Source organism: Sturnira hondurensis, unplaced genomic scaffold (genome assembly GCF_014824575.4).
Source record: "Sturnira hondurensis isolate 20B ecotype Veracruz unplaced genomic scaffold, ASM1482457v3 Scaffold0004136, whole genome shotgun sequence".
NCBI lineage: Eukaryota > Metazoa > Chordata > Mammalia > Chiroptera > Phyllostomidae > Sturnira > Sturnira hondurensis.
Genome location: NW_028076767.1, coordinates 37,361,132 through 37,373,902, shown reverse-complemented (window position 1 = coordinate 37,373,902; position 12,771 = coordinate 37,361,132). Strand labels below are relative to the sequence as shown.

Sequence of the window (12,771 nt, the reverse complement as noted above, 5' to 3'; positions counted from 1 at the left end):
GGAGTGTGTGTGTGTGTGAGTGTGTGCTGGCTTAGGGTGTTTGTGTGAGGGTGTGTGTTCACGTGCAGCCAACTGACCAAGTAGCAAGGCAACAACGTTTTTTTTTGGCATTCCTTTCTTACCTGGAAAAACATCATGTATAATAAAATAAACCAAACTGCTCACTGTTCAAATGTCTATTGCAATTTTCAACTAAAATTTTTGTGTCCATTGTAATTAATATAGCCACTTTTAACATTATAAATAGTTTGTCAAAAAAATCACTAGAACATTTGATAGGAGAAACTAACAGAAGTTTGGCTAACCAGTGATGATATAATTATACAAAATTTAACTTAAGGACCCATTTAGAGGGAAAGTTGAAATGCAGGTTTTTTTCTCCTCTATAATTAGACCGAGATCTGAAAAATGCAAGTTTCAGAATAATACATAGCCCAATCCCATTTCTAAATTCCATCTTAGCCAAAAGTCCAAGAAGCAATGTCTATTCCCACTTCTTACACAAAGCCTATATATATATATATATATATATATATATATATATATATAGGCTTTATATATATATATATATATACATATATATATGTATATATATACACACACATATCTTATATATATCCTATGTATATCTTATATATAGGCTTTGTGTATATATACACATATATATGCTTTGTATATATATATAACAAATATACATTGTTACATTATGAGAATGAATGGGTTTAGGTATAGGTTTAGGGAGGTAAAAGTTTAGTTTCTAGATTTATAATTTGTAAGTTTGTTTGCATTTTTATAAATAATTGTATGCATTATTTGTATAAATAAAATGAGATTGGATACAACAAGAATGAAAAATAGACAATTCCTCCGCTGTTTCAAGAAAAAAATGGCAATTTGAATTTGACATCCTAAATGGTGGAGAATATGATCAATTTCTTTTTTGTGGTTCTCTATGAGGAGGTATAAAGGGAGATGCTTGAAGTGCTGTTAAAATTCTCAGGGGACTAATCATAGACACCAGTTTTAGAAAGGTCAAAGCATGCTAGTACAGTATATTCATAGTAGTAGGCAGATGGTTGAACACTAAGATTCAAAGGTCATTATTATAGTTTATAAGAGCATTTTAATCAACACGTTCACCTCTGGATCAAGTGTAGATAAATTATAAAGGTACCATATCAGTGAGAAAGGCAAAAGCCTATCCCAGTGCTTGTCTTTTTTTGAGATTTTTCTTTGGTGATTTTAAATATTTTTATGTAACTATTTGATGAATGAGGTCTGTGTTATCATTGTTACGATAGCCATATAAGACCCAGTTATAAATGGCATGGGATGATGAGAGACTATTGAGCTTGTCTTCTTTAGAAACGCAGGGAAGGCCTCCACCCTGAGGTCAGAACATCTGATGGGCACCTGCCATTGTCACTTAGGGACAACGTTTCTAAGTCGAAGCATGACGTTTGAGAAGAGAACAGCCTTTCTGATGGTTAAGTGTCTGAGTCAGAAACTGTGCCCTAGTAAGTATCCACCGTGCAATAGGAAACTATTTGCATTTCTAAAGAACTCTTGAATGCACATAGTTCCATAAGGGAATCCTACCCACATGCCACTTACATCTCTAATTCATTCCATTTCTGACAACTGATTTTAAAGGCATTCCTTGAGCAGAACTTTCAAACAAAAACAAAAAAATAGAAACCATGTAGGTAATTTGTTTTTTCCCTGTAAAATATTGCAATGAGCTTTGGAGTCCTATATATTTCAGCTTGTTATTTAAAAATTTTAAAACAAACAAATAATTTTATTCAGTGAGACCCTCCCTAAAATACTATTAACTTTTATCTTATGGGTATTATCTTTCCCCTACTTTTCTTCTTTCTTTGGCTTATACAGAATAGAAATAATGATGAGAGGGATTTTTTTAAAACCCTATTTTTAATGTCAGTCTTTCTCTTTTTAAAAAAATCATTAATGAAAATTACTTTGATGTACACAAGGGGCAAGGAGTATCATGTAGAGCTTTGCCTTAAGCCAAGTACACAGTGGTCCACAAAATTGGAAGCAGGATGATACAAGAAGGTCATTTCAATATGAAAAACTCTTACGGCTCAACACCAGATGACAAATAATCCAATTAAAAAATGGGCAGAGGACCTGAACAGATACTTCTCCAAAAAGGACACACAGAGGGTCCACTGACAGATGAAAAGATGCCCAACATCACTAACCATCAGAGAGATGCAAATTAAAACCACAATGAGATATTACCTTACTCCTGTCAGAATGGCCACCATTAATAAATCAACAAACAAGTGCTGGTGAGGATGTGGAGAAAAGAGAACCCTAGTGCACTGTTGGTGGGAATGCAGACTGGTGCAGCCACTGTGGAAAACGATATGGAATTTCCTCAAAAAAACTTAAAAATGGAACTGCCTTTTGACCCAGTGATTCCACTGCTGGGAATATACCCTAAGAGTCCTGAAACACCAATTCAGAAGAACCTGTGCACCCCAATGTTCACAGCAGCGCTATTTACAATGGCCAAGTGCTAGAAATGGTCTAAGTGCCCATCAGTAGGTGTGCAGATCAAAAAACTGGTACATTTACACAATGGAATACCATGCAGCAGAAAGAAAGAAGGAAGTCCTACTTTTTGCAACAGCATGGATGGAACTGGAGAATATTATGACTAAGTGAAATAAGCCAGCTGGTGAAAGATACACACAGTGTGATTTCACTTATAAGAGGAATTAAATGAACAAAACAAACTACTGAGCAAAATAGAACCAGAGCCATGGAAACATGGAACAGAATGACAGTGGCCAGAGGAGAGGCAGAAGAGGGATAATGGTGGAAAGAAGGGGAAGGGACCAGCCAAAAAATATATATGAATGACCCATGGACAATGGCATGGGGATGAACTGTGGGAGCAGGGGTGTAGACTGGGCAGAGAAGGGCAAAGGGGGAAAATTGGGACAACTGTAATAGAATAACAATAAAATAACAATAATAAGAAGTAATATTTTAAAAATAAATAAATAAAATTAGTATATAATGTAAAAGAAACAAAACAGTCATTTTACTAGGGATTGGAGTTCTGGGTTGAATTATAAGTTGACTTAGTTTAATTTTATGTATTATCTGGAAGTAATTTCTCAAAGAGAAAATCAGCTAGCATTAATGGTACTACCCAGTTAGAAACAAATATTGAGTGTAATGTTTGGAAAAAAGATAATTTCTTGTGCTCAAGTGAGCAGAATGTCAAGGGCAGTTGATATCTCCACCTCACTTCCTAAGATAGAATAAATCAGGTGTATCTATAATCTGACCTCTGTAGGTATCTTTCGCCTGGTTCTTCTGACGAAAGAAAATTGTGCATAGAACTTTCCCCCAAATTGATCTGTAAAATTAGCTGTGAGTTGGACTTCTGTGTTCAAATTGTGGAAAACAAACCTTGAAAATTACAATAAGGTTTTGCTCCTCCTTTTTACTTTTAACCGAGTTTGGGAGGCATGTGATTGTCTACCTCAATTACTCTGCTCTATCACGAATCTTCTTTCCTTCATTATTTTGAATTTAAGTCCCCAATTGTCAGCTTGGAAATGTCGTATTTTTCAAAGCGTGTGCTTTATCACATGCAGCAGTGCGCTCACAGGAAAATGAATGTACTGCCATTTGACAGAGGAGTTAAAAGTGAAATTTCCAATAACTGTCATGCCAACCATAACATCTCTTTTGATAGTGTTCTTTGAGCATCACATTTTGAAATTTGGAACCTCAGAACACTGCAGAATTTAAGAAAAATCATAGGGGAAATGACCTTGTTAGCCCCAGGACTTTTTCTTCCCTTACATTTTAATGAGTTCAAACTGGAGTAACTCAACTATAGGCCTCAGAAAAGTAGTTTATAAAATGCTATGCTCACAATTCAAATATTCCATGGACTATTCTGCAATTCCCTTAGTGTAAGCAGTGGAATTTTCAGTTAACAACTTTCAGTCGATGAGAACCCTCTACACCACCTTTTCCTAGTAATCCTATATTCAGGGTACTTGTTTGACTTAGTAATTATGTCACTATCTTCTACAAAGGGCAATATAATGACTTATAAGTAGAGTTCCCACTTTTATTTAATATTTTACTTTAATGAACTGTACTTAGTTTTGGGTTGAAGGCCTACATTTAAAATATTAAAATCTTATGTTTTAACCATCACAAATTAAATGTAATATATACATATATTATATTATTATTATATATATAATATTGGTTATTGTGACCTTTTTCGCAACCAGTTGCAATGTCTGTATGTAGGAATAAAACATTTTCAGGAGTGCTATTCATTTGTTCTGACATAGAGAAGGCAGAAGTAGGTTTTTTTGTTGTTCTTTTTTTTTTTTTAAATACAAACCTCCAAGGCACTTTCAAAAAATTCAGAGGTCAATTTGAGGAGCTCCCTTCGTCTTTCAAGCATGGAGACCAGGGCTGCCCAGGCTTCCCCCAGGGTGCTGGCCATGGCGTCATACACCTGACTCTGATCCTTGTTCTCTGCGGCTGTCTTGTCTGCTTCTTGCAAGAGTTCCCACACCCGATCTTCCAAAGCCTAATCCAAGAAGAAAAAAAACGGTATAAGGCAGCGTGCCAGTCAATGTAAGAATACAGGATCACATTTTAAACACTTGGATACACGAAACTGCATGTGGTCTAGGAAGGTCTAGAAGAGAATTTATAAACTCAAATGGCTAGGCAGACAGGCAGATCAAGCAGGCAGGACAGAACAGTGGAGTCTGTGTTGAACCAGGCTACCAGCATTCATGTTGCTCAAATCTAGAGATTTATCAAGGGTACATATCTACATTCCCCGGGGTACAGAATGTGTGTTAACCTCACATTAAAGAAAATAAAAGAAAAAAGCTAATTTGAACACATCCAGAGTGCTGAAAATGAACTGTGAGAAATGAAACCCAGTAAAACTGACTATTTATTTTAAATAATCATTAGTTTATGTTTGTGAAGCTTAATGTAAACATTAAGACTAGATTTTTAGGAAAGAGTACTCATAATGTAAAAGTGAGAATATCTGTAACCAACATTACAGATTGAGGAAAATATGGGCAATTAAGGAGAACATGTGCTTACATAATTATCTGATGTGGGGATAGGAAGAGGATCCCAAAGATTCTGTTTCATTCTTGAAGTTGCCAAAAAAACAAAAAACAAAGGCACGATTTTAAAAATAAAATAAACTAAAATAATGTAAGCTCCAAAATGCCAGATACATTCACAGAGGTACAATCATTTGCTATCCATTATACATTCAAGGTTCTCTTGTCCTTAAGAAAGAAGGAAAATAAAATCTGTAATGCAACACAACAGCAAAACCAGGGCCCAATCATCTCACAGCTTACTCAGAAAAAGTCTCCGGCAGCTTGTCTTGGACCTGCCGAAGAACTCTTCCCAAATACCCACTGAACATGTGCCAGCTCTGTTCTCTTTGGTCGCTAGGCTAAGCCAAACAGATGACTGTCCAAACTGCCAGGAGAGCTAGACCAAATGTGTGTACTTTCTCACACCGCTATTTGAGAGCATACTCTCTAGGCATTTTCTTCCCACGTGACAAGCTTTAGATGATCTTAAGGGCTGATTAATTTGGTATTGTGCATATGTTTCGTTATATATTTTTGACATTTAAAGGGAATAACTTGGCCTCAGCTTCTACTTATAATGGGTGCTACTACAAGAGTGTGTAGAGAAGAAAACAGTTATATTAGGAGTTTTGAATGTAAGATATCTCATTCATCTGCCAAAGGCTGTAGTAAAAACTGCCACTAGGAGACCGTGATGATTCCACGCTGGAGATGCAGAGGAGAATAGGAAACAACAGGCAACGACTTCGTCTAGAGCAAAGCAAGAGAACACTTAGACTTTAGTGATATTTTTTCAGATTTGACACAAAGGTGGTAAGATAAATCCAGAGCTTGCTATTTCCATGGCTGATAGTATTGTTTTTAGAAGTATTTTTTTTACACACAATTCTTTTAGCCTTGTTAAACACATGGAACTTAGTACCTCTTAATACTGTTCTTTCCCCACTGAAGCAACACTATAAATCAGTGATACAAAGGTTTCGGGGGCAGCGTGGAGGACTGCAATTCTGGTTTCCAATATTTCCTTGGGATTCTCCCATGACCTTCAATGTGAACTGCAAAATGTTGTATTCACTGGAATTCCAAGGCCGGAACATTACTGCAGAACCCTCGGGGTTTAATTTGGTACAATTTGCATTTTCTTGGAGATTTTCTTCAAGAAAGCCAGTAAACATTCTGCTTTAAGGATTGGCAGAAAACTATCTGCTTCAAATTCTCTTGGAATTTTAGATTACTCTTGGGGTGCTGAGATCAGAGGCCAAGTAGAGTCCCGTGCTCCCCAGGGCCTATCAACCCCCATCTGAAACACTGGAGGAGAGAAGGACTCAAACAGAGGGACTCAGACTAGGCAGGATTCATAGAGCAGCAATAGTTTTCAGCCAATCCAAAGACCCAAGATAATGACCAACTGAAGTGTATTTCTGTGAGATTCCTGAAATGAAGCATGATCTGAACCCAAAGCCAAAATCCACCACGTGGGGGTTTGACATGTAATACTTGGGTCTCTGTGGTAAAGGTGTTAGGAAGGCTTTTGGTTCTCTTAGTCTCCAACTTTCTATGGTTGCCCATGTACCACGTCACCCGACCAGTCAGGCCTTCCCTTCCGAGTCTGGTGCTCGTGCTCGTGCTGCCGGCAAGGAGCAAACACAGTTCTATTTCAACGTCAGTTGCTGAGCCCCCAGGAGATTGCCTCTTTTTCCTCCTCTCCCCCACTCAGGGAACACAATGTTACCATTTAGATAGCCTGAAACACAAATGCAAGTAAGGTGCAATGGGGAGGACTTGAGGGCACAATACCCCCATGGGTGCTATTAATAATGATTTCAAGTCTGTGAAGGGAACACAAAAACCTAAGCTCTGTCTTACTCAGATTTATGGCTCCAGCACTCATCACTGGGGTTTTTTGTTTGTTTTTGTTTGCTTGTTTGTTTGTTTTTTACCAAAAGTGGCCCAAAAGGAGTATTTGAAAACATGTTGAGCATTTTTAGTTGTCACAGCGTGTCACTGTGACTCGTGGTGGAGGGGTCTGACGAAGGACTGTCCCGACAAATAGCAGCCCTGCTGAGAAGCATGTCTGTGAGAAACCCACCACAGGCGACTTCCGGGAAGGGCCGGCCCTCTCCCATCGACAAAGGCAGGCAATGACACAGGGCAAGAGTTACCCATCCCAGGAATGGATTGGTGAAAGGCGCAAGGATGAATATGTGGCGGACGTGGGGATGAAAGATGACCCCAACTGGGAGAATCCCATTCCTCCAGAGTCTTCCCTGCTGCAGCCATCTGGAAAGACTTTTTGCCAGACTTGTAGATCGGCAGGCGTGAGCCTGCTGCACTGCCTGGCCTGACGACCAGTCGTGCGGAGAACTTGGCCCCGAGATGCAGGGACAGCACTTCGACCCATGATGCTGCGTTTCTGGGTCCGGCCACGCCCGATTCTCCTACTCACACAAACACACACATCCGGAGTTTTCATCCACGTGGTTCATGGCTTCTCATAACTCAACATACTTAATGAACATGTAAAACAAGTTAAAATCACATGTTTTTGGTTGAGGGTTAGCCATAAAACTGCATCTGAACAAACACGCAAAATATAACCAAAGACACTGAAGTAGAGAACAGGCTGACAGTGACCAGAGGGGAGAGGGGAGGGGATTTCAGAGGAAAAGGGGAAGGGTTTACAGGAACAAGTATAGAGGACACATGGACAAAAACTAGTGGGGGGTGGAAATGGGAGGGAGGTGGGGAGGGCTGTGGGGTGAGCTGGGATGGGAGTAAAAGGAAGAAAACTGTACTTGAAACACAACTAAAATAAAAAATAATCTAAAGCTGCATCTGCTAAACATTATTAGCTACTTTTAAATGCACGTTACTCTGGCATATGGTTTTGGAACAGAGAGAAGTATCAATCCCTGAATATCAATTCTTTTCCCCAACATCCACTTTCTGATGGCCCCTATTCACAATGTCCGAATAAAACTTTTACTTTAGAAGACTGAAGTTCAGAAATAAAAGACTTAAGAAAAACGTTAATGTGTAACAAGAATCTTGGCTTTGACATGTATAATGAAATGTCAACTAATGATTACAAGCAGTACTATCTTTTCTTTTACCAAGAGGATAAAATGTTTCATAACATTTATTTCAAAACATTTTGAAATAAACATCATGGATGACTGTCAAGCTTAGTTTTAAATGATCTTTCCTACCCTCATTATTTAGTATATGTCTGAATTAACTCCCATTATCATCTCCACGTGTCATCACCTGGATTATCTGTCACAGTCACACAAGGAAGATGATGGATTCCGAAGAAGTACCAGCAAACACATTTTCCTGGGTCAGTCCACAAAGTCCCGGTGTGGCAGTGTCCACAGTGACTGATACCATCTCCTTTATCTTCTTTAAAGCAGATATTTTTATCAAAACAACTGAGTCTTGATTTTTAAAAAAATGCCAGAATTGCTGAAAACTCTGGGTAAATACTTGAGCTTTAGGCTATGTATATTTTTAATTTTTTTAAAGATTTTATTTATTTATCTTTAGAGAGGAAAGGAAGGAGAGAAGGAGAGAAACATCAATGTATTTTTTCCTCTCGTGCGTCCCCTGCTGGGAACTGGCCCACAACCCAGGCATGTGCCCTGACTGGGAATCGAACTGCAATCGTGTGGTTCGCAGGCCCCAGCTCAATCCCCTGAGCTACACCAGCCAGGGCTATTTTTAATTTTAAAAAATTGGTATTTTTAGAGTGTTTTGGCCAAAGATGCACAACCATAGTGCTAGTCCTCTCCCCTGCTAACAGTGGTGCTAAGTGGTGCTCATTCAATTGTCAGGTATTTGTGGTGCCCCCACCTTGTGCCTTTGTGACACTTTCTGAAGACACAAAGACATGTGACACAGCAGCTTGAACAATGCAGGCCGGTGTGATAAATGTATTCCCATAGTGTCCATTAGGGCTGTCCAGGGCACAGACCAATTCCGAGCCCCTTTGCAAAGTTCTCTGCAGTGAAATTCTCACCATTTCTATAACTCAGTGCTCTCAAACCCCCTGCAGGAGACTGGCAGCCCCAGTGCTACAGGGGGAATCAGAAAATGAAGATTTCTGGGTTCAGTAGACGTGAAGTAAAATAAGTGGAAATCTGTTTCTTAAAAATTCCTCATTAATTTTGAGGTATAACCATGTTTTAGAAGCACCTGACCACACATCTATTCTGCTGGGGATAAAAAATAAGATAACTATTCAGGAGTGAGCACTAGGAATTTTAAAAGCCAATAAATTTCCAAAATATTTCTATCTCCAGGCTTATCAGGGTGTCTGAAAACTCCTCCTCTATAGTAGTTTTTTTAAACTTAGACATTTTCTCTATAAAGTTCTGATAACAGGGCACAGATTAGGTTACTCCCTGCCTAACACCTGTCAGTGACTACTCATCAAACATTAGAATAAAAGGAAACCTCCTTCCTGTGGCATACCTGGCCCTCCGCAATCTGGTCACTGCCTACCTACCCATCCCATGTTTCCCACAAGCCTTCCCCGTTCCCCTTCTCTCTGGCCTGTGGGCCAACCACACAAAACCACCCACTGCTCTCTACCCTCCACCCGGAGTCAGTCCCAGGCTGTGGTATGTACTTTTCGTATTGCTCAGTGGCTGGCCTTGTCCACCTACCCCTATATACCTGACAAATAATCCTAGAAAAAACTTATTGATCCCCTCCTGCACTGTTCTTTTCCTTATAATGATATTTTATATGCTTTTCTGCATAAACCCCTCCAAATATATTGGGCTTACTTGATTTAATTACCTATCCTTTGATATGAGATACACATAAATATCTTAATATGGGAAAATCAAATATAGAAGAATATTTACAATTAGCAAATGTAGGTAAAACATTTCTGGGGATTTGAAATTTTAAAAATGCAGCTACCAAAAACTGGCCCACCTTCGTATCAGCCCCCTGAGTAGAGGACTGTGTCACACGCATCTCTGCGGGGCCCACACCGAATCAGTGCCTGCTTTCACGACCTACTGAATGGATCAGGGACTGGGAAGAATGGCACATGAATATCTGGATACCTTCCGGTGTATGAGTTAACTTCTAGCTAGTGGGAAACAGGATGAATTCCAGCTGAGGTTGGAAGGTGGGCATTGGCATCACGGTGAAGAGTAAGGACTAGAGCAGTCTGGACTTTATAACCTGCCGAGACTCTGTGTTTCTCAAGGGTAGAAGGTGCTGGAAACAGTGAGTTTGGGTGAAGTGGCTCAAAGCAAATGCTGACTATAAAATATATTCCCTATGTCAGCACCCAGGCTTCACGAGTTGTTTTTTTAAATGGGGGATTCAGCTGGCTAACACATGCATAAAATGTATCTGTCTATTCATTTCTAATTTCAACTTTCTACACAGCAGAGATACTTGCAAGTTGTAATTATCAAACTTTCAATGTTATCCAGATATTTTGAATTTTTAAATAACTACAACAATTACGTCTTACCAGTGGCCCCCCATCTTACCACCTTGAGTTGTCTCTAAGGAACAGTGGACCTCTGCAAAAACCAAAACAAAAAAGCAAACAAACAAAACCCCCCTGGCCCCATCTTTTGAGAGTGTTAGCTGTGTGAAGGAGCCACATCATTCCACAGTGAACAGAGAATCCCATCTTACAAATGACCTTCCACTTCCTACTTATGTCTTAATTTAGAAGAAAGATACTTTCTGAGTGAGGTGGGCGGTAATTTCCTTTTCTACCCCTGAAGAGTGAAACACCTGGGTTAACCCCTCGCCCTTCTTCTCTAAACCTTCAGTCCCTGTCACTTGCGTAACAAAGCCCTCCGTTCACCACGGTGCCATCTTTAAATCTGAAGAAAGTGGCAGCTGGTTTACACAAAATATCACAGAGAAAAATTAGACACTTGTCTAAGGTGCAAAAAAAAAAATAGTTCAATATATTCTCAAAGTCTAAAGGCAAAAAACCTATTTCTTGTCCTTCGGGAGGAAAAAGACATGTTCAGATTAAAAAATCCATTATCAGGTTGAACAAGCCTCAGGCCAGTGACTAAATAAAACACTTAGATTAATCGACAGTAGCAGTCACAACATATTTTTTTAAGGTAGTTGTTAAACAGAACAAAATAGAATGCTCAGTTTACAGTATGGGCAGACGTTACATTGACAAGGAGATATGGAGCTTCTAAGATGAGCAATCTATAAAAAATAGCTTGCCTCAGGACTCGGTCAAGGCCAGATTAATTTAAGTTTTCCTCTCCCATGTGGTTAGGCATTAAACTCAGGAAAGTATTCTGGAATTGGATCTGAGAAAAAGAAACTCTGGCAAACATCATAAAGTTGGTTATTTAAAGAGATGCTACAGGCACTACTTTCCCTTTGGGTTCCAAAAGAATAGGAAACCAAGGATATTCTGTGATACTTGAAAAATGCACTCTGTCTTTTTAAGTGCAGCTTTGAAATCGGTGGTTTTAAGTATAAGCATATTTTATGGATATTGCACCGCCTCAACTGCCATGCAGAGCACAAAAAGGATTATGGATTTTCTCTTCAGTGGAGCATTAAATGGTCCCCTGAATAGCAATTTTCTAAAAGAGCAAATATGTCTGGTATATCCTGCACATGCTTCTCTGGCAAGGCGGAGTCCATCTGTAACTCAGACCGGGAGATACAGGTAGAGTCTCCAGTTCATAGAAATAGCTTTAGTGTTACCGCTAAACTGAGACCATTTAGGATGCTTGAAAGCAGCAAAGGAGAATTTGGGGAACTTTTGAAAATAGTAAGTTCTATTATTTTTGTTAGTCTCTTCCATATAACATCACAGTTTTATTTTGCTTTTTGATGCTCCTTTTGGCTAGACTACTTTGCACTTTGTTTCCTGCCTATCCAAAGCTTGTTAGCCTTCAAGTCCAATTCCAGGGTCGCCCCCTCCATGATACCCTCTACTCACCCCAGTCAAAACGTTCCTCCTTCCCCTGGCTGCCTTCCCCACCTTTCTAATTTGAATGTCGCATTTCACTATACACTTGGGAATGAGCCAGTTTGAAAGTAGGTGGATGGTAAGCTGGGTGGGAGCAAGAACCCTTATCCACTTTTGTACCTCCTTCAGGACAGCATGATGTTTATGTTTGTAGTTTATTTGAGATGAAGTTACTGAAAATGGTAAATAGGAAACAAAGTAAAATCGGGGTCTTAAAAATGATATTTGAAAAAGATGCATCATTAAATTTTTTCTGGATTGTAATTCCTTAAGAGCAAATTTTAAAAAACAAATATCCAGTTTTCAGCAGATTATTTGTTCCCAAAAGCCAGATGACGCCCCTCTTCCTTTGGCCTCCCACAGCTCCAAGTTCAGATCACTGTGCTTGGTCAATGTTATCTATGACTTGGTAATTCAAAAATATACCTGTGTCCACCTAGCCAATGTTACAAGTTTATATGTCATTAGAAGACAAAAGTCTCTTTGGATCCTAATACTTAATACCTCCCAAATATTTCTGTCATCTTGATGGATCTCTCTAGAGACTCCAGGAATCATTAAAACACATTCACAGTCTACACTATTAATGTATAAGCAAAGTACTTTATACTTTTTTAAAAAATCACTACCACAGCT

General features: G+C 39.0%; 1 protein-coding gene across 3 annotated transcripts in view; it reads right to left on the bottom strand.

Annotated features, from left to right (window-relative positions):
• The window catches only part of CCDC141 (coiled-coil domain containing 141), a 158,891-nt gene that overhangs the window by 126,940 nt on the left and 19,180 nt on the right, over positions 1-12,771 (bottom strand). For 2 of the 3 annotated variants that reach the window (XM_037044359.1, XM_037044360.1), the window contains exon 3: positions 4,412-4,603. The exons of the other annotated variant lie outside the window; for it this stretch is intronic. In XM_037044359.1, the coding sequence (XP_036900254.1) occupies positions 4,412-4,603 (192 nt within the window). The remainder of the gene's footprint in view (positions 1-4,411; positions 4,604-12,771) is intronic. 3 annotated transcript variants of the gene reach the window in all.